At 37.6% G+C, this 23,265-nt stretch overlaps 1 protein-coding gene across 1 annotated transcript; it reads left to right on the top strand.

Annotated features, from left to right (window-relative positions):
* Positions 1 to 190: 190 nt before the first annotated feature.
* Positions 191 to 22,287, top strand: LOC112048803 (uncharacterized). Its single transcript, XM_052890034.1, has 19 exons — positions 191 to 1,042; positions 1,250 to 1,352; positions 2,036 to 2,126; positions 2,468 to 2,532; positions 3,589 to 3,715; positions 4,867 to 5,072; positions 5,527 to 5,660; positions 6,691 to 6,827; positions 8,348 to 8,440; positions 9,961 to 10,090; positions 11,550 to 11,625; positions 12,197 to 12,317; positions 13,164 to 13,254; positions 14,125 to 14,215; positions 14,807 to 16,542; positions 17,336 to 17,490; positions 18,731 to 19,059; positions 19,931 to 20,694; positions 21,118 to 22,287. Exons 1-19 carry the CDS (start codon positions 917 to 919, stop codon positions 22,285 to 22,287), a joined length of 5,745 nt encoding a protein of 1,914 aa, XP_052745994.1. The 5' UTR covers positions 191 to 916.
* The last annotated feature ends 978 nt before the right edge of the window (positions 22,288 to 23,265 follow it).

The raw sequence follows: 23,265 nt of genomic DNA, 5'->3' as shown, positions 1-23,265 counted from the left end.
GACACAACATTTTTTTTTTTCTTATTTTATTCTTTCCTGTAGGGAAAAGGCAAAGAAACACAGTGACACAAGTAACATTTGACAATCACGTTTTGATTTTGACACAACTATTTTTTTCAATTTCTTCCCATGAGACACGCATAGATCGGCGTTTAGTCTAAAGAATACAATATTGAGAGCTAATGTTTCATAGTATAGTACTAAAGATCTTCAGCTAAAGATTCAGTCATCATCCTATTTCATAAGCCCTGGTTCATTTTAGGAAATTTGATTTGGATTTGGAACATAAACCCACCACGCTTGTCCAATGCGGCGGTAATACACTGACTTAGAATTCGAACCCACGACTTACGAATCCGAACGAACTACTGGACGAGGCGATTGTTTATATAATAATCAATACGTTATCATAACTAAAGTCTCAAACAATCACCAAACGAAATGAATGTTTATAAGCCATCTCATAACACGATACTTTGTTTGAAGCATCAATAAGAATGTATCGAATTACTTTAATCACAAACGTTGACCTCTTTTTAACAGGAGATCAGTGGTCGCAAATCGTTCCCCGGGCTCGAGTGTTTTCGTCATAGTATTACATAAAAATTACATTTAAACCCTAGGTGGGAAATAAAGCAACTGACAGCCAAACGGTATTTTTGATGCTATTTTCGGTTTTGTTTTAAAATTCGAGACTCACGTGAAGTATTTACACACAAACCAACTTTTAATTGTTTTTGTTTGTATTTCTGTCTGTTTGTCGGGGCTAATCTTTGGAAAGGCTATATCGATTTATACGGAACTTTCGCTGGAAGATAGAGGAGGTTATGGAGTGATATATAGGTTACATTTTATTCAAAAAAAAATCATAGTTGAATATAATTTGCAGTTAATTAAATCTGCAGTTGGACTAAAAATGGTCTTATTGAATTCAAAATGTTTCTATTGGGCTATCTATGTCAAAGTTGTCATGAGCATGGACACTTTGCTTGAAGATCTTCTCACACCAATCCCACAGTTGGGAGAGAAGTGTGGTTATGACGTAAGTACCTATCTTTATTAGTATTTATATGTATTTGCTTATATATATATCGCTTTAGTATCGCTGACTATGGGCCTTATTAGAAGGCTCAAAGTCACTCAACGGGCGATGGAGCGAGCTATGCTTGGAGTTTCTCTGCGTGATCGAATCAGGAATGAGGAGATCCGTAGATTTTTTTTCAATTAATAATGTTAACGTTTATTTTAGAGTTGTCCCAATCTGAAAACAGATTGGATAAACGTACATCTGGTGCCACATTCGCACGGAGAGCTTGGTCTGGCGAAGACGTTCACTGAATACTACACGGGAGGTAACCTTCACTTAAAACAATATATAGGCTGATAGCTGGCATCAAAGCCTAACTAAAATAATCTATACTTATAATAAAATTGTAATTATTTAAAGTATTCTATACACTTATTCGCAATTTAAGATTTTACACCATTTGTAACAACAAACGTTACCGTGGCATAGAGTACTACTAGCGCCATCTAGAATCTATACTTATAATATGAATTCTGTACATTTTGTACATTCTGTACATTGAAGATATTTTGAAAATTTTGTTGGGGGGCATTATTTAATCGACATTGAAGCTAAAAATATTTTTTTTCGATTTTTTGTCTGTCTGTCCGTGTTTTTTTTGTTATTCGGGCAACACGCTGAAACTACTGAAGAACATAATACGGAGAAGGTTATAGGATACTTTTTATTGCGTAAATAAAATAAAAAGGGGGTGGAATAGTGGTTGAAAGTTTCTGAAATGGAAAGTCCTTCATTTTTAGAGTTACAGTTTTAAAAAATTGTAATAGTTTGAAATACGAAATATAATTTGATTCAAAAATTTTTAAAATTCAATCTTTAAAGTGGTGAAATAGGGTTTGAAAGTTTACATTGATTTCCACGCGGACGAAATCGCGGGCGTCCGCTAGTAGATTATAAATAAGAAATATTTGTATTTTATTTATATTTATTTATACTTATGGTTTCCAGATTCGTCAGGCGGTGGAATGCGAATGCGTATCAATTGGAAAAATATATTGGATTCGTCAATATCTGAACTGTGGGCTGACAAGGGAAGGAGGTTAGTGGTATTTCAATCTTAATAATATATACAGGGTGTCCCATAAATATAACGACATGCTTTACAAAGCGATAGCTTTACGGTTTTTAAGTTATATTGAATTTTGTACAAAATACAAAAATCCTTACCTTCAGTGCAGTTGAGTCAACATGTTCTGAAAAATTACTTGAGCATTTTTACATAATCAAACCTTTAGGTAACGAAAGTATCAATTGTAACGAAGTTTTTATAATAAACCATTGTGAGGAAACCTGCATACCTGAGAATTTTCTTAATCGAGCTCAGCAGTGAGCCGAATATGGGTTGATAATGATCATATAATCTTTTTGTTTCTCTTGCAGGTTTACAATATCGAATAGTGAGCTACCGTATTTCTTCCATTGGTGGAAGAACAGAGATGGGACAAGTGAGTTGATCAGTTTTGATTCGTAGATCTTCATCATCATACCAGCCTATGGAGTCCACTGCAGGACATAGGCCTTTTGTAGGGACTTCCAAACATCACGATACTGAGCCGCCTGCAGCCAGCGAATTCCTGCGACTCGCTTGATGTCGTCATGGGGGGTCGATAACACTGCGCTTTCTAGTGCGAGGTCGCACCAGCACCTTGGGACCCCAACGTCCATCGGCTCTTCAAACTATGTGTCCCGCCCATTGCCACTTTAGCTATCGCCACCAACAGCGTGGACGTGCGTGCGACCTAGCGCGCCTGCACGCATATATGCACGCCGCGGCCTGCTGCACCTCGGTTGCGCACCTTTCACTTTTCAGGCGTTAAAATTGAGACGTACACAGTGTATGCTGTACAACATACACTATTTAGACAGTCGATCTGAAAGAGTAAAGAGATCGGAGCTGACACACACTGTATTTTTTTATATTAAAAGTGACTTAAGCGCGAGTGTCCTTAGACATGTTTGATGAAAATCGGTTGAGCCGTTTAAAAGTTGTGGGGGGTGAAAGTGAGGAAGAACAACCGAGAGTCTGCAAATATATGAGTGGGTGGTCTCAAATGTAAGAGACTTGATCGAGAGTGGAATTAATAATTTCATGACATTCGGTGGTTTTTCTTCCAATTATAATTATGTTATGTGAGGAAACCTGCATACCAGGGAATTTGCTCAATTCTCTGCGTGTGTGAAGTCTGCCAATCCGCATTGGGCCAGCGCGGTGGACTATTGGCCTAACCCCACTCATTTTGACTGGATTGGAGCTCAGCAGTGAGCCGAATATCTTTACTAATATTATAAAGGTAAAGAGTTTGTTTGTTTGGTTGAACGCGCTAATCTCAGGAACTATTGGTCCAATTTGAAAAATTTTTTCAATGTTAGATAGCCCATTTATCAAGAAAGGCTATAGGCTATATATTATCCACGTATTCCTACGGGAACGGGAACCACGCGTGTGAAACCGCGCGGTGTTAGCTAGTTGATAATGATGATGATGATGTCTTTATCAACAGTTCATCGTATGGTGTATGAGTTGGTTCGCCAGGGTCGCCTGGTCTTCGTCGGCGGTGGCTGGGGCATGCCTGACGAAGCCTGCACCAGCTACCAGGCAATTATTGACAGCTACACTTACTCTTTGAGGTAAGTCCGATTAACGACGTTATCTAACCCTAGATACCCTAGATAACAGATCCATACTCACTCATTCGATAAAAAATGAGTCATACACGATTCAATAGTGGTTTATACACGCGGACACGGACGCGATCCAGGGACGGATGCGTCACCAGGATGGCGTTCGAGCCGTCCACATCTCTTGTGTAATTCTTTATGGGTTACTTGGGATAGGCGGGAGAGTGACTTGAGTGGAAAAGGCGAGCGTTTGTTAACAGTCAAAGGCGCCTTTAACCCTACACACATCGTTCACAGGTGCGTGATTTCACTCAAGGTCATTCTCTGCAATTCTAGGGTCTTATTTTGGTTACAGTTTAATTTGTTAATTAAGTTGTTGTGACCTTTGTTCGACATTAGTTTTCTTATTTTTGTAATCACCTCTAAGTCTGCCAAAAAGGGGGGTTTTATTTTGTAACTTTGGAACCCTCCCATTCCATTACGTTACGATCAGATCGTCAGATTTTCGAAATGCACACCTTTTAGATATCAACACACCTAACTTATCTTGATCTGACTTGCTGTTTGTGTATTTCTGAAGTTAGTTTTTTGGTTGCCTTAAACATACCCACCAATATTAAAGGCTCCTGTTTGGTGGAGGTACTGAACAACGTGCAGTGTATAGTCCCTTATGTTCATCTGCCGCGATCGAGTAACTACAAAAATCCCCTTTTCAGCTCCCCTACTATTGTTTTTATTATATTGAACACAGATTAATCAATAATATACCTACAGATGGAGCGTACGGAACATGACGGTGTCGTAGCCGTCACGGATACGACATTCAAAAACGAATACGTTCTCTTGTCAATACGATACGAACAATCGCATCAGTAATTTTCAATATTATTCAAGAAAAATGGCGTCTTATATTTTTAAATATTTTAAAAACTGTTCTCAAAAACTAAAGAAATAAGATAGAGTATTTTTTTATTGATTAATATATTAATTTACGTAATTATTGTTAGTGTTAATGAAATACAAATTACGAAAAAAGTTTGTATATGCGGATGTCAAAAACACGCATTACTTTTGTTTTTTTTTTTATATTTATGGGTTGCACCGGCTTCAGCACGCAGTTTGTAAAGACTCTGTGGTTATTACTCTGTGATATTGAACAGGAAGTTGAACGCGACATTTTTGTCGTGCGCGCGACCGTTAGTCGCGTGGCAGGCAGACTCATTCGGTCACTCGCGCGAGTTGACTTCGCTCGTCGCGCAGATGGGGTTCGACGGGCTCTTCGTGAACCCCATCAGCTTTGATGATGAACTGCTCCGCATGCAGAGGAGAGCGCTGGAGTTTGTGTGGCGAGGGAGCGATGATTTGGGTAAGGATGTTGCATTAATTTTTTATCGATATCGATACCACTTTAGTATCTATTTATTTAAGTTTAATAAATGGGGACGAGAAACCTACCTAGATCCGGGGCATGCACCTCCAATTTTTCAGTTGTGTGCATTTTAAGAAATTAAATATCACGTGTCTCAAACTGTGAAGGAAAAACATCGTGAGGAAACCTGCATACCAGAGAATTTTCTTAATTCTCTGCGTGTGTGAAGTCTGCTAATCCGCATTGGGCCAGCGTGGTGGACTAATTGGCCTAACCCCTCTCATTCTGAGAGGAGACTCGAGCTCAGCAGTGAGCCGAAAATGGGTTGATAAGTTGAGATGATGAACGATAACTTTGTTATTTTTGAGTTAAAAAAAAGAAAAAATACGTGATCATTAAATTTTGTTTATGTATAAAATATCTGTACAAAAAAAATCTCCCTGTATTCCAGGTGGAGATACAGACATTTACACTCACAAGCTATTCGACGGCTATTGGTCACCGCCGGGCTACTGCTTCGGCAGCACTTGTGATGACCCGCTCTTCATGGCGTCGGATGCTGTGTTCAACAACGTCGAACAAAGAGTTGAGTTGATCACACTTTTTACCCGATTGCGGGAAAGAGGGTAGTGTTTTTCGAGCGTAAGTGATGTAGGTACCTAGGTACTACCTACAGCGAAAGATCCTTATTCGCGGAGGATACGAATGTACGGAAGTATACCAAAATCTTTAGGATTTTTCTATACTTACTTATAATAAAACTGTTCGAATTCTATACATTACTTTGCAATTTGAGATTTTACTTATACCATTTGTAACAACAAACGTTAGCGTGGCATAGAGAACTACTAGCGCCATCTAGAACTTATAATAAAACTGTAGTAGGTCAAATTCTGTACATTCTGTACGCTGAAGCTATTGTGACAATTTTTGTTGGAACATTAATATTGTATGATTTTTTTTAAAAGAGCAACTGTTGAGTTTCTTGCCGGTATCTTCTCAGCAGAACCTGCCTTCCGAACCGGTGGTAGAATCTTTACAAATAGTCAACTGACGTGTCAAAAGTGCTTGTAAACTGAGCCTACTTGAAATAAATGAATTTTGAATTTTTTAATCACAACGCTTTTTTAACGTCCGTTAAAAAAAATCTCGTGCGAATGAGGGCTCATATATAGGACAATAATGTTATGAGATAATAGCAATAGGATGGTCGAAAACTAAAAATCATGGGTTCCAATTTATAGCATTACATGTGTTTAGGCCTCAGACCAATTATTGTATAGGACCTGCCTCGCTAGACATTACTTTTCTGTCAAAGTATATGATCAACGATCTAATGCGATTATAAAAACTGTCTCTATAGTATCGATGTTAAATAGTTGTAATCGTGTTCGTCGGTTAAAGAGCTCCGTAAAAATACCTTTTTGTGTAATTGAATTGTGTAAAAGACGGGCAAAAACTTCTAGTTTAGTATAAGATATATACCAAATCTAAGCTCGTTTTCCTCATCAAATTACAGACAATTTTGTTCGTGACTATGAGTACGATACAGGTCCTTCTATAATTGGTCTGAGGTTTAGGCTGTCACTTTAGCTTACTTTTAAAATATTTCCAGATAGAAGACTTCATAACAAAAATTCGATATCGACAAGCGCCACACTACAACACTAGACACGTGATGGTGATGATGGGGAAGCGGCTCGGGTTCTACGATGCCAAGCTATGGTTCACGAATATCGATAAATTGATTCAGTGAGTACAAGCCCTAGCCAATTTACCTATTATAAATAAGAAGAGTTTGTTTGTTTGAACGCGCTAATCTCAGGAACTACTGGTCTTATTTGAAGAATTCTTCTAGTGTTAGTTAGCCCGTTTATCAAGGAAGGCTATGGGCTATTTTATTCCCGTATTCCTACAGGAACGGGAACCACGTGGGTGAAACCGCGCGGCATCTACTAGTAATATTATAAAGAGGTAATGTTGGTGGATAATAATCTCTGGATCTACTGAACCGATTTGGAAAATTCTTTTACCGCTAGATAGCCACGTTATTTCTGAGTGTCATAGGTTATATTTTATCCCAGTATTCTCACAGTAACGTTACGTTATCAACCCATATATGGCTCACTGCTGAGCTTGAGTCTCCTCTCATAATGAGAGGGGTTAGGCCAATTGTCCACCACGCTGGCCCAATGCGGATTGGCAGACTTCACACACGCAGAGAATTAAGAAATTCTCTGGTATGTAGGTTTCCTCACGATGTTTTCCTTCACCGTTTGAGACACGTGATATTTAATTTCTTAAAATGCACACAACTGAAAAGTTGGAGGTGCATGCCCCGTACCGGATTCGAACCCACACCCTCCGGAATCGGAGGCAGAGGTCATATCCACTGGGCTATCACGACTCTCACGGGAACAGTACGCGGGAAACCTGTGGGCTAGTCTATATATTAATATTATAAAGAGATGATTTGATTGTTTGTTTCACTCCGAAACTACTAAACCGATTCGAAAAATTATTTCACTGTTTGGTAGCTAAATTATCCCTGAAAGTAATAGGCTATATTGTATCCCAGTATTCTTACGGCACCGGGAATTACGCGGGTGAAACCGTGTGACGTCTGCTAGTTAACAATAACTTGTCTTTTTTATTTATTTATTATTTATTAAGGAAAACAAACAGCTTTAAATATGACTCCATAGTTGTTGACAAGCAGCCAGCGAAGTTTTCACATTTATATTTATAAATAATTACAAAAGTACATAAATAATAATATATTAGATACACTTATTTTTTATTTTGTCTCGTATACATTTGTCTAAGGTAAGGCTTACATCTGAAATCAGCTCAGACCAATTATAGAAGGACCTGTATCGCACTCATAGTCACAAACAAAATTGTCTGTCATTTTCTGAGGAAAATTATTTAACTAGACAAAAAGGTATTTTTACAGAGCTCTGTAACCGACGAACACGATTAGAACTATTTAACATCGATTCTATAGAGACAGCTTTTATAATCGCATTAGATCGTTGATCATATACTTTGACAGAAAAGTGACACCTAGCGAGGCAGGTCCTATACAATAGTTGGTCTGAGGCAATCAGGAAACGAATTAATCACATTTCCTGAATGCAGACGCAATTCTTCCGTACCTATAAAAGTTGGATAAATCCTCAACATAAATATATTTAGATTTGTTTTGATGAATTACCCATTCGTTGGTAATCAATAACTTTCTTCCCTTGTGAACAAAATACTTGTTTCAGCAATCTAAACGAAAGGACATACAAGAACAATGAAAAAATGCACGCTTTCTACTCAACACCGGCGTGTTATTTAAAAGCTGTTTATGATGAGAAGTAAGTTTAAATACATAATATAATAAACAAGCTGTATAAGTAATGTGTCAAAGTTTTTACAATTATCACTTTTTGCGGTGATTTTGTAGGCATATAATAACATATATAATGGTATAAAAAATTTAATAAAAAAAATACAACCGACTTCAAAATCACAGAAATGTCTACTAAACTAAAAAGTGAAAAATACCATCGTATGTGCTACCTTCTGACCAGTATGAAGGCGGTACCAAGTTAGTGCTGTGTCAATTAAAGCCGTTCCTGAAAATCCTAACTCTTTATTGTTTAAACTTTTTGAAATATTAGGTACATCACAAACTTGGTACCGCCTTCGTACTGATCTAAGGTAGCACATATGATGTTTTTTTTTTCACTTTTTAGTAGTTTAGTAGAAACACTTTTGTGATTTTGAAGTCGGTTGTATATTTTTATTATTATTTTTTTTCATTTTAGTATTTTAAGTGACAAACATTTTCATTATAAAAACACGATGTTATTTTCTTACACTTATTTTTCTTATTAATCAACCAAACCAATTTTAAAAATACTACTTTAATCTTTACTCTTATACATCACTCCCCGTTCGTCGTCATCAACCCATATTCGGCTCACTGCTGAGCTCGAGTCTCCTCTCAGAATGAGAGGGGTTAGGCCAATCGTCCACCACGCTGGCCCAATGCGGATTGGCAGACTTCACACACGCAGAGAATGAAGATAATTCTCTGGTATACAGGTTTCCTCACGATGTTTTCCTTCACCGATTGAGACACGTGATATTTAATTTCTTAAAATGCACACAACTGAAAAGTTGGAGGTGCATGCCCCGGACAGGATTCGAACCCAAACCCTCCGAAATCGGAGGCAGAGGTCATATCCACTGGGCTATCACTGCTCTACCCCTACGAAATATGAATATTCTAAATCTTCTTTGATTGTGTTGACAGTCATCTAGATGTAAAGTTCTTATCAATATAATCTAATCAAGCCCAATCACAAGATAAACTGTAATGTAAACTGTAATGTAAACTGTTGAGGAGTTCCCTTAAAAATCCCTCGTCTCCATCACCAGACCCCTAATGACAGTCATATTTCATTTATTTGTAAAGTTCTCTTCGATGTAAATTAATTAAGTCCAAACACAAGGTAACTGCTGTAAATCGATGAGGAGTTCCCTCGTCTGTGCTTCGGCTCCATCACCAGATCTACACCAGATATTCTTTGTAGTGCTTTAAAATACTTATTGAAAACATTAACAAACGTACTAGCTATCCCTATAGTATTCGAACGTTCCCGTCGATTTCTCCAGGATTCCATCATTAGATCCTAACATGATTACGATATGATCTAATGAAAAGCAAACCCTTTGAAACAAAAAAATAATTTTTCAAATCGGCGTCTTCGAGTAATTGGTGAACATTTATAAAAAAAAAGATTCCGACAAATTGATAACCTCCTCCTTATTTTGAGGTCGGTTAAAATCGTTGCCTGGTTATCTAAGAAGTCATTTTTCTTAATTGTAGCCCACCCTTAGAGACCAAACAGGATGACTTCTTTCCATACGCTTACAACAAAGACACTTACGCCACTGGCATGTACACCACACGACCGACGTTCAAGTATCTGGTGCGAGAATCCAATATCTTTCTACAGGTAAGTGTAGCTAGCAAAATATATCTTCTTATTTGTTTATCACTTTCTCCACTGGTAAGTACTTACACCACACGATTGCATTGCAGTATTCAACGTTTATTGCCAGAACATCCAATCTTTCTATTTGTTTATCACTTACGCCACTAGTAAGTACTTACACCACACGATTGCATTGCAGTATTCAACGTTTATTGCCAGAACCTTTGACACCTATATTATCTATGTATCTAAGGCCAGAACACCGAATCTTCCTATTTGTTTATCTAGTTGTTTCCATGGTTACCCCTATAAAGGCAAGAACCGAAGTGATTGGCGTATATGTAAGACTAGAGTACATGTCAAGCGTCACTTAAACAGTTACGCCAGCAACCAATAAGTTACCGACGACAATCAGAAACTTTTACAGCTTATAATAAGATCATCATCATCTTTATCAACCCATATTCAGCTCATTGCTGTTTACGAGTCTCCTCTCAGAATGAGAGGGGTTAGGCCAACAGTCCACCACGCTGGCCCAATGCGGATTGGCAGACTTCACACACGCAGAGAATTGAGAAAATTCTCAGGTATATCGTCAGGTAATGTACAACTGAAAAGTTGGAGGCTCTAAACACTGCTTAAACATAAAAACAATGACTTATTCTTAAAGGTTATTTATTTATTTCTCCAAAGAAATTAACAATTAGGTATAATTATGATATAAATATAAATTATAGATAAAAATCACCAAAAAGCACGTTTCCACATTGCTCATCCTCATTTTTCCAATCTCACACAATGAATGCAATTTTACACAGTCATATTAACGGATTAAGGATTAACGTTTTATTAACGTTTTTGTAGCGGATTAACGATTAACGAAGTTAACTATTTGATTAACGGCCTATGCCTATTGCCATAGCTGGGCACCGTTAATCAAATAGTTAACTTCGTTAATCGTTAATCCGCTACAAAAAAAGTTAGCTTCGTTAAATGTTCAAGAGTTACATTCCGGTAGAATTAACGCAAGTTAACGTTAATCGTAAATCCGTTAATATGACTGGTTAATATTGCATTTCTATATTGTGTGAGATCCCCATTGGAAAAATAAAAGTGAGCACTGGGGAAAAGTGCCATAATTTGTTTTTTGATTTTGTCTATAAATTTAACATAGGTAAATATACAATTTGTTGATTTCTTTGAAAAAAAATCTTTCATAATTTCTTACTTGTCTAAACCATCAAACGTGTTAATCACGTCGCGCGGTAAATAGTAGGCATTAGATTAACGATTAACGGACTTATGCATATTAACGGAAGTTAACGGGTCCGTTAACATTTTTAAAAGTTAACTTAAAAGTTAATCCGTTAATCAAAATGTTATCTTCGTTAATTAACGATTAACGGATTAACGAGTTAATGCCCAGCTATGCCTATTGCCATACAATATTTAATTATTTCACCTCAGTTTTCGGTTGCAGATCGCAAAACAATTACAAGTGTTAACAAATTTGGATAATAACGACAAGTTATTTGAAGATTTCAATTGGATTATGGGTAAGTAATCACAAAAAATGTAAATGCCACTGGTCTAGTGGCTAATTTGTGTGGCTTCGATCACGTGGGTTCGAATCCTGGGTTAGCTATAACCCAGGATTATTATACTAACTAACCCAGGATTAACTAAACCCTTTATTTCTCCGAACCTTGATAAAATCGAAACTGACCGACGGTGGGACACTTATATTGACAATCTCGATTCACGATACAGACGAAGCACTGAGATTGTAAAATAAGAAACAATGCGCATCGTTTTTGCATTGTTTTGTTTTGCATTTTCTAACTTATTATTTTGTAATCGTGACATTGTATTAATTGAGTTTTTTTTGTCTTCGTTCAAATGTACTTAATTATTTAAGATAATTCATACACCAGTTTATAGGCTCAATTCTATAAATGTACCATCATGTTAAACCTACATTTTCATGAACAAAATATCATTCATTCATTGCGTTAAGGCGCCAGTAGCTTCCATTCCCTCTCTCAAGTAACCGACGGTTCTGCTAGCCCTCCCCCACCGCTCCCCGCCACGCCCATGGGTAGATTCTCAAATCCATGGTGTTTCTAGGAGTGGTGCAAGATCACAACATCATATCCGGTGCCATGAGAGACCACGTCGCTAACTACTACACCGAGAAACTGCATTCAGCTGTTCAATGGAGTACAGAGCTCATACAGACGGCTTTTAAGTAAGTACAGAGCTCATACAGACGGCTTTTAAGTAAGTACAGAGCTCATACAGACGGCTTATAAGTAAGTACAGAGCTCATACAGACGGCTTTTAAGTAAGTACAGAGCTCATACAGACGGCTTATAAGTAAGTACAGAGCTCATACAGACGGCTTTTAAGTAAGTACAGAGCTCATACAGACGGCTTATAAGTAAGTACAGAGCTCATACAGATGGCTTTTAAGTATGTTTTTCATCATCATCATCATCATATTAGCCGATGGAGTCCACTGCAGGACATAGAGATCGTTGTTTAATAAGAGACGTGTTTTGACGGCCTCCGTGGCGCATTGGTATGCGCGGTGGATTTATAAAACGGAGGTCCTGGGTTCGATCCCCGGCTGGGCAGATTAAGATTTTCTTAATTTGTCCAGGTCTGGCTGGTGGGAGACTTCGGCCGTGACTAGTTACCACCCTACCGGCAAAGACGTACCGTCAAGCGATTTTGCGTTCCGGTACGATGCCATGTAGAAACCGAAAGGAGTGTGGATTTTCATCCTCCTCCTAACAAGTTAGTCCGCTTCTATCTTAGACTGCATCATCACTTACCATCAGGTGAGATTGTAGTCAAGGGCTAACTTAAAAGAATAAAAAAAAATTGTAGGAAAAATGTCTTAATTTCATTTAGTCGCTTATTAAAAAACTAAAGTTCAGCTAGTAATAGAATAAAAGGTATTATAATGCATGTGTGTTCAGTGGAGTAGCTAAATTAGGATCACTTTTTGCGATGATTTTGTAGGCATTGCGATAGTATAAAATTATCATTGATTGCGTACGTACGTACGTACGTATTGTTATGATTTCAGCAAAATTCGCAACAGTCCACCACATACAGAGTATATGTTATGTTACCTGAACATATCATCTTGTCCTGACACTAAAATCACCAAATTTCATGTAAGTAAATTTCAACTTCTTTTGTTTGGGGTTTCATTGCGTGATCGAATCATAAATGAGGTGATCCGCAGACGAACCAGTCACTGACATAGCTCAGCGAGTCGCGAAGCTGAAGTGGCAATGGGCGGCACATAGTTCGAAGAGCCGATGGACGTTGGGGTCCCAAGGAATGGTAACCCCGCACCGGAAAGTGCAGTGTTGGTCGACCCCCCATTAGGTGGACTGAAGACATCAAGCTGGGTTGCAGGGAGTCGCTGGATGCTGGCGGCTCGAGACCGTTGTGCTTAGAGGTCCATGCAAGAGGCCTATGTCCAGCAGTGGACGTCCATCGGATGATAAAGATAATGATGAAACGCTTTAATATTAAGCAAGTAAAGTCTTTGTTTGTCGTCGATAGCTTTCTTGCAATTGGGTGGTTGCGTAATTCAAAATGGAGCTTGACTGCGTTTGTATTTTTATCTATACTATAAAGAGGGAAAATTTGATTGTATATATGTTTTGCATGGGCTCTGGAACTACTGAACCGATTTGAAAGATTCTTTCACTGTTGGAAAGCTACACTATCCCCGAGTGCTATCTAGGCTTTATTCTATAACCATATGACTGTGTATGTAGGTTTGAATCCGGTCCGGGGCATGCACCTCCAACTATTCAGTCGTGTGCATTTTAAGGAATTAAATATCACGTGTCTCAAACGGTGAAGGAAAATCATCGCGAGGAAACCTGCATACCAGAGAATTTTCTCAATTCTCTGCGTGTGTGAAGTCTGCCAATCCGCATTGGGCCAGCGTGGTGGACTATTGGCCTAACCCCTCTCATTCTGAGAGGAAACTCGAGCTCTATGATGACATTTATGATGTTTTATTACAGATAACAGTATATAATCCATTAGCTTGGCCCGTGACGATGCCTGTCCGGTTGCCTATTAGAGATATAAAGTATGTGGTGTTCGACCCATCAGGTTAGTATTTCCAAAATGTCTAATTCGAATTTGTCTCATTTGTGTGCATTTCCATATTATGTATTACTAGCGGACGCCCGCGACTTCGTCCACGTGGAATTCAATGTAAACTTTCAAGCCCTATTTCACCACTTTACGGTGGTGAAAACTTAAAAACAAAATTTTAAAACTGTAACTCTAAAAATGAAGGACTTTCCATACAAACTTTCAACCCCTATTTCACCCCCTTCTCATTTTATTTTTGCAATAAAAAGTATCCTATAACCTTCTCGATATTATGCTCTTAAACTGTGCCAAGTTTCATTTGAATTCATTCAGTAGGTTCAGCGTGTAGACCGAATAACAAAAAAACACGGACAGACAGACAAAAAATCGATTATATAATGTCCCCCAACAAAAATTTTCAAAATATCTTCAATGTACAGAATTCGTATTATAAGTATAGATTCTAGATGGCGCTGTCGTCCGTTATGCTACGCTAACGTTTGTTGTTACAAATGGTATGAGTAAAATATCAAATTGCGAATAAATGTATAGAATTCGACCAGTTTTTTTATAAGTATAGTTTGTATTCATTATTTATTATTACAGGTGCAAAAATACAGGCAGCAAAAATGAAAATTCCAAATCATATATTCGACATACCAAATAGGATCGACCCAGCAACACACGAACTGGTGTTCATTGCTCAAAACATCCCACCGCTGGGCCTGAGGTCGTACTATATAGAAAACCAAACGTTAAAGCATTTGAAGAAAATTTTAAAAAGAAAAACAAGAAAGATGGGAAGGAAGCCCTTAGAAGCGCAAAAAATTACCCGAGTAAAGAAATCTTTAAAAAGAAAAATAAGAAATATTCAAGGAAAGTCCAACATAAGACAGAATTTAATTGAAACACCAAAAGCTAATGACTATATCGATTTTGATTTTAATAAACTGGATACAATAGACAAACTTGATGATCTAAAGGATTATGAAACAGTAACATCAAACTTTAGAAGAGAATATGATGACACTCAAATTAATGATGAGATTTCCATTAACAATGAAACACTTGTTAGGCGTTTTGATGATTTTAAAATAATAAATGATTTAAATAAATACGATAAAAGTGAAACAGTTACAATGAGTGCGCACGATTTTGAAGAAACTCAATTTGATAACGATGAATGGCCAACTAAAAATGTTGATGATCCTAACACAACCACAGATAGTAATGTAGATAGTAATGACGGTACAATTACACTGAAATATAGAAACGATTTTGATGAAATCGAAAATACTAATAATGAGTTGTCTGGGAACATTGATGACGATGATTTTAAAATAACAACAGATATTATAAGCAATTACGATAACACAATACTGAAATATACAAACAAGTTTGATGAAAAAAATCTGGACAATTTTAAAATAACAACAGAATATGATTCTACAGCTTTTAAAAATTATGACGAAGAAGAATCCTTATATTACAACACTAGTGAAATTTCTACACATAAAATAGAAGTAACAACCAAAGGATTAATATATCCAGTTACGCGAACAGAAAGTGGTGTTGCAAATAATGATATTGAAATAACGTCTATAGATAAAGTTGAAGTAACAACTGAAGGTTTAAACAATGCAGTTACTCGAACAAAAAGTGGTGTTATAAATCATAATGATATTGAAATAACTTCTGTACATAACAAAGAAGAACTCTACACAACAACTTTAAGTTACGTTAATGCAGTGACACGAACAGAAGGTTGGAATGTTGTTAATACTACAAGTGATGTTGAAATAACTTCTAAACGTAATATAGAAGTAACATCTGAAGGTTTAATTAATGCAGTTATAGGAACAGATGTTGTAGATATTTTCAATAATAACAGTAGTATTGTAACAAAGTCCAAATATAACATAGAAGGCACATCTGAAGTGTTACCAGATACAAATATAACAACAATTGAAAAGGAGAAAAACAATACCAATAGAAAATTTAATGAACATAATAGAGATTTAATAATGGCAAATAATAATAGTAATATTGTAACGTCCAAATATAACATAGAAGTAACATCTGAAGATTTACAAGATACAAATACAACAACAAACGAAAAAGAGAAACATAAAAAATCTAATGAACAAAATCGAGATATCCTTAATATCTCAGCACAAACAACAGAAGAAAATAAATCTTTATCTATTGCTCGTGAACTAAATGTATTGAGATCAAATGATTCAGAAAAATACAATTTAACAAACAATGAAGAGAATTGTGACGATGATTTAGATGCTGATTATAGTGCTGTAGATTCTAAAGATAAAATTATAAGGAACCAGGTAAGATTTAGAACATTTAACGTAAGTGCATTTCCAAGAAGTTTTTGTAAAAGCGAATGAAATTCCCCGGCCCAGACCTACACTAACCACCCAGCAACTTATATTTAAAAAAAATCTTTTTTAAATTATAAAAAATCTATATATAATATTATCTTAATAAATAATGAAATCATTACTTAATCAAAAAATATTGCTACAACGTTTTTCGACATTATAAATTTGTCTAGCTAAGATCGTTGACCATTTAGACTACACTATTACACTAGATTTTGTATTAGTTCAGTTACTATACTTATTACTATATTTGGAATTAAAATTAACCGAGAAAGCTGAATTTTGGATGACGTGGGGAGAACATAAAGAAGCTTAACTTCAAATTCTCGACTACGATTTCCTGTACATTTTCCACCATCTAGAAAAAAGTTTTTTTACAATAACTCGGTTCTCCGTTGAGATACGAAAATTTTGTTATGATACTATTTTGATGCTCTTTGTACACTCTACAATTATGGTCTTTTGTATTTTTTTTACCTTTTTTTATTCTTTACAAGTTAGCCCTTGATTACAATCTCACCTGATGGTAAGTTATGATGCAATCTAAGATGGAAGCGGGCTAACTTGTTAGGAGGAGGATGAAAATCCACTCCCCTTTCGGTTTCTACACGACATAGTACCGGAACGCTAAATCGCTTGGCGGTACGTCTTTGTCGGTATCGTCTAAAGTTATTGAGATATCGATCAAAAAAGTAAAACGAATTCCTAAACCCAAGTTAAACCTAACTTCCATTTACAGCACGTCCAAATAAACATAGATGGTTATAACAAAATCAGCAGCATGAATCTCTCGAACGGCGTGAATACGTCTCTAGATATACAATTCTACTATTACGTGTCAGACGAACCGGTCGGCAATTCTACTAAAAAACAACCGGGCGCTTATATTTTTAGGTAAGTAACTTCTCTGTTAAGTTACAACCGTGATAGCTCAGTGGATATGACCTCTGCCTCCGATTCCGGAGGGTGTGGGTTCGAATCACTAGGGCATGCACCTCCAACTTTAAAGTTGTGTGCATTTTAAGTAATTAAATATCACGTGTCTCAAACGGTGAAGGAAAACATCGTGAGGAAACCTGCATACCAGAGAATTTTCTCAATTCTCTGCGTGTGTGAAGTCTGCCAATCCGCATTGGGCCAGCGTGGAGGACTATTGACCTAACCCCTCTCATTCTGAGAGGAGACTCGAGCTTAGCAGTGAGCCGAATATGGGTTGATAAGGAACTAACTTATCTGTTAAGTTAGAGCCGTGATAGCCCAGTGGATATGACCTCTGCCTTTCATTCAGAGGGCGTAGGTTCGAATGAGACTTGGTCGCTAACTATGGGCCTCATAAGAAGGTTTATGTCACTCATTGGGCGTTACAGGTAAGAAAAACTTTAAAAACCTTAAAATATAAGTAATTCTGTAAACCGACTTCAAAAAAGTTCTCAAGTTAACCGGTATGTTTTTTTTTTAAATAAATTTTAATAAAAAAATACAACCAACTTCAAAACCTAAAAACGTACCTACCCATTAAACTAAAAGCGAAAAATAACACCATAATATTATTATGTCCTACCTGCTGATCAGTTTGAAGATGGTGCTAAGCTGATGATGTATTAATTCAAGCCATGAATATTGAAAATGTGGTTATTTCAGAAACGGGTTAAATTAATACGACACCAGCTTACCACCGGCGTTTTTAGGTTTCAAAATCGGTTGCATTTCTATACTAATATTATAAAGCTGAAGAGTTTGTTTGTTTGAACACGCTAATCTCTGGAACTACTGGTCCGATTTGAAAAATTCTTTCAGTGTAAGATAGCCCATTTATCGAGGAAGGCTATAGGCTATATATTATCCCTGTATTTCATCGGGAACGAGCACCACGCGGGTGCCCGGGGCGGCACCGCAAATCTGACCCTTTAAATCCCTGTAGCTCCGAAAGTAATGATCGCAGATACCCTGATACTTTTACAATTGCTTTACTATTAGCGTACTCTTCATTTATATACAATTTAAAAAACTGTCATCATCCCTATTGTAAAAATGCTCCTCGGATCCTTGTATAGGCCTCATAAGGTCACTAAGCAGGTAAGAAAATATTAAATCCTCAAAATATAAGTAATTTTGTATTTTTATTAACTTTTAGATCCGCAAACGTTTACCCCGAGCCAATAATAGATTTCGTAGAAACAAAAGTCTACAAAACAGACATAGTACAAGAAATACATATAAAATATTCCAAATACGCGTCATTTGTGGTCAAATTATACAAAAATCAGCCAATTATTGAAATAGATTGGGTCATAGGTCCCATACCAGTTGAGGATAATAGAGGAAAAGAGGTTTTTATACGATACACTACAGATCTAGAAAATGAGGGTACTTTTTATACGGATGCCAATGGGAGACAAATGATGAAGAGGATCAGGCATATGAGAGCGACGTACGAACCTTATAACTTGGACCCTATTGCTGGTAAGGAAACGGCCTGAAGCCATCTGTCCCCTAGCCTAGTGGCACGTCGATTTTCTTTCTACGATCGCTAACGCTTCGAAAACTAGAAAGATGTATGGGAATGACAGATCTTGATCACGTGACCTGTCGATAGCAAATGTCATTCCCATACATTTTTCAATTATCGTAGCGTTTGCGATTGTAAAAAAAGAATTGAAGTGTCATATGGCTAAGGCAGTTCTTAGCTTTTCTTCATCAGATATAATCCTTGGGCGAAAGATATCTATTCATCAAATATGTCTTTGGGAACTTTATTTATTCATTTATATCAGAAAAATAAAATTATCAAAAAAAGAAAAATAAAATTGTTGTCTTTTCTAAATTTCTGTCTAAATTGGCTCAGGCCTGGTCTGATGATGATGATGGTATCAACCGTGGCTAGTTATCACCCTACCTGCAAAGACGTACCACCAAGCGAATCCGGGTTCTGGATATTGTATAAAAACTGGGCGTACAGCTATGTGATAAGTACTCTTTCTACAAATGCTATCGCTTCGAAAATTATAAAAAAAAACTATAATGCTTTAAAATACCTAATGAAAAAGTGAACCAACGCACTAGTCGTCTCTACGATTTTCGAAAGTTCGCTCTCGCTTTGTCCAGGATGCCATCATCAGATCCTGACATGAAAAAAATGGGACCACCCTGGAAGTATACCCTTCCAAACAAAAAAATAATTTTCAAAATCAAAATGACGATTGATAATGATGATATATACATAAGAAAACATACATTCAGCACATAGAACCTCCTCCTTTTTAGGAAGTTGATTAAAAAGTTGGAAAAAATTACTTCCAGGTCAGCCGATTTACAAATTTTTTTCACTTTCCAGGAAACTTTTATCCAGTAACATCAAGGATTTACATTGAAGATATAAAGAAAAATCTACGGCTATCAATTTTCAACGACAGAGCTCAAGGAGGAAGCTCTCTTCTAGAAGGTTCTATAGATTTGATGGTGCTTAGAAGAATCCTGACTGACGATACAGGATCATTCATATTTGCCAATGAAACAGAACATAACAAAGGGCTCATTGTCAGAGGAACCCATTATTTGTATTTAACCAAAGCTAATTCCAAACAAAACAGAGTATACGAGAAAAAACTTGCCAAAGAAATCGAATTGAAACCACAGATTCTATTCAACAGAGTAAAACAATGCATAAACAGACGTTATTGGAATAGTTACAAAAATGAATACACCTTTATTAACAAAAAGTTACCAATAGGAATACACATTTTAACAATTCAGAAGTGGGATGGCGAAACAATGTTGTTAAGATTGGAGAATTATTTGGAACAAGTTGATATTGTTAAAAATGGTGTTAAAAAAATTAATTTAACTGATTTATTTGTTAATATTAAACCTTTGAGTTTGGTTGAAATGACTCTATCAGCAAATATGTTATTGAAAGACAAAGTTAAATACAATTGGAGGATTAATGGCAGTTTTGTGAAGAATTTCAATGAATTTTATGGGTTTAAAGACAAAGTTGATTACAGTAAGGACGAATTTGAATTACCTAATGATGTAAATATTCAACAAATAACATTGGTGCCCCAGCAAATCAGAACTTTTGTAATTAAATATGAATATTTGGATGATTTAAATAATAAAAAACTTTGAATAAATCAAATATAAGTTTAATTTAATTACAATTCCTAATACTTATTTAATATTTTAATATTAATTTTACTTACAAAATCTAGTAGATAAAGTGTTTGTTTTGTGTTTGTGTGAAACCCCTCTGAAATGGCTGGACCTATTTCTATGAAATTTAGTGTGCATATCGGGTGTGTCTGAATAAGCATCTATTTTTCCTGGTTTTAGACTACCTCTCCACAAATTTTCAGCCAAATTGGTACAGCCGTTCTTGAGTTATAAATAGTGTAACTAATACATCTTTCTTTTATGCTTTGCTTTTTTAATTTATTATTATTATGTGCGCTTTTTCCCTACCCCTACCGAACAGTCGCCTCAGGCTGCCCCTCGTATTCTGGGGAGGGCAATGCTTCGCAGAAACGATTGTTACCGCCCGGAGGACCGGTTATAGACCTCCATAGAAAACTTAGTACCTTACATGTGAGAGAGGAGGAGGACCTACTGAGGTCGCCGCCACCACAGTCGACAGGCTGTGATGAGGGCGGCTTCACTACTGTCCGATCCAAAAGGAGCATTAAGAGAGAAAGAGCCAAATTAAAGAGACAGAACGCGACGTCGGGATCGCGACCGATATTCCAGCAGCCGGCTGGAGAAACCTCGTCGGCTGCGGGAGGATCGGGAGTGACACGACCGCCAAAAGTTAAACATCAGGGAACTGACCCAGAGGAGCAGAGACCAGCGAAACGTCGTCCACCAAGGTCACAGGAAGGGCCGCGAAAAACAGCTAGGGAGCTGAGTGAACTGGCTGTGGCTTTTCATCGGGCCGACGGTGTCCTGGTCGACGCTGAACTGGCAAAAGAAATTAGGAAAAGACTGAGTGACCTGATCGGGGAGGCTATTGAGCAGGACGTTGACAGTGACAAGTTAAACTTCGTAGCCTCGGGGCTGGTGTCGGAAGGATTTTACCTTGTGACACCAGCCAACGGGATGGCGAGGGACTGGTTGCTGTCATGCAACTTGGGTCTATACGATGGTGTCCCGATCAGGTCAGTCAGGCGAGATAGGGCCAAGGCAGTCATCTGGATTCCTGGAATGGAAAACAGACTGAGCTGCCCTTTAAATCGCCTGAAAGGACAAAACAAGACGAGAACAGACTTACAGATCCCTGAATGGAATCTCATAGTTCGGGAGCCTCTCACATTGGGGGAGCGACTGATTGTGGGAGTCCCTCAGGAGGTCTGTAAAGTCTTTGATAAAGGTGAAGTATGGCTGTACTATGAACTTATAAAGGTACAGGTCAGACTTCTTAAAGGCAAGAAAGTAGGCACTACCGACGTGGAAATGGAGGACACTTCACAACGCCCACCGACGGGTGCGACTGGTGGAAGCTCGGGACCGGCAACGTCGTATACGGATTACCAAAGCAGTGGAGGTGCCAGTGGGGACAATAGTACCCCCCCACAGTGCCCTCCTAGCGCCGGTGCATCCGGAACGGCGGGCTTGTTGCGCGCTGAAACCGGCACACAAAAGAGCCGGCACATGTGTGGTGACGAGAAACTCGCGGGTCCCCTAAAGGAATCCCGCTGACGGACTCTTAATCAACATGTGCTGGTAAAGACACTACACAAGCAACACACATACACACACACAACTTCACATTCTCACAAATCATTAATCACACAAATACACACAAAACCACACACACACTAAGAATACTTCAGTTAAACTTGCATCACTGCAAGGAAGCCATGGTTGAGTTATGTCAATTCGTGGTTAAAGAAGAAATTGACTTGGCCCTGTTACAAGAGCCATACGTCGCTCAGGGACGAGTGGCGGGCATGGGTAGTCTGGGAGGAGAAACCATATACCACTATGACGGTGAGTTAGACCCCAGAACATGTATCTATGCCAGTAACAGGATCAAGTCATTAGGACTAATAGCAACAGAGTTTTACAGAGATCTTGTGGCGGTGGAAATTAATACGCCTCTCGCTGATGGAAAAAGGGAAAGAGTGGCCTTCATCTCCGCTTATATTCCAAGCGAGACCGACTTCATACCGCCAACAAGAGAACTTGAAGAAACTGTTATCAAATACAGAGGTAAGGAAACTCCTATTATTATTGGGTGCGATGCTAACTCACATCACTTGGCGTGGGGTAGTACTAACACTAATGCTAAGGGAGAGGAACTCTTGGAGTTTATAGTAAGTACTGGTCTTGAGATCGTGAACATAGGTAACACCAGTACTTTCGTTACAAGAACAAGAAAGGAAGTATTAGACATTACATTAGCGACCAATGATATGACCAAATACGTTAAACAGTGGAAGGTTGATCTGGAGGAATCGTTCTCGGACCATCGAAGGATTACTTTTCAAGTAAATACTGAGGTGGAAAGAGTATTAGTAAGAAACGCTAGGAAAACGGACTGGGTAGCCTTTGCCTCAACGTTAGGTAGCTGGGTACCTCGTCGCATGACCTACAAAAGCGTAGCAGAATTAGAAGAAGGAGCAAAGGAACTAGAGTTAATATTGGTGAAAGCTTACAAAGCCGCTTGTCCACCAA

The sequence above is a fragment of the Bicyclus anynana genome, chromosome 27 (assembly GCF_947172395.1).
Source record: "Bicyclus anynana chromosome 27, ilBicAnyn1.1, whole genome shotgun sequence".
NCBI classification, from domain to species: Eukaryota; Metazoa; Arthropoda; class Insecta; order Lepidoptera; family Nymphalidae; genus Bicyclus; species Bicyclus anynana.
Note: the sequence above shows the minus strand (reverse complement) of the source record. Positions and strands in the feature narration are given on the sequence as shown.

Coding starts and splice junctions, on each gene's coding strand:
- LOC112048803 (XM_052890034.1), top strand. CDS start 917: ATGGTCTTATTGAATTCAAAATGTTTCTATTGGGCTATCTATGTCAAA. Junction 2,127..2,467: donor TGGGCTGACAAGGGAAGGAG/GTTAGTGGTATT, acceptor TTTCTCTTGCAG/GTTTACAATATCGAATAGTG. Junction 3,716..4,866: donor AGCTACACTTACTCTTTGAG/GTAAGTCCGATT, acceptor GATATTGAACAG/GAAGTTGAACGCGACATTTT.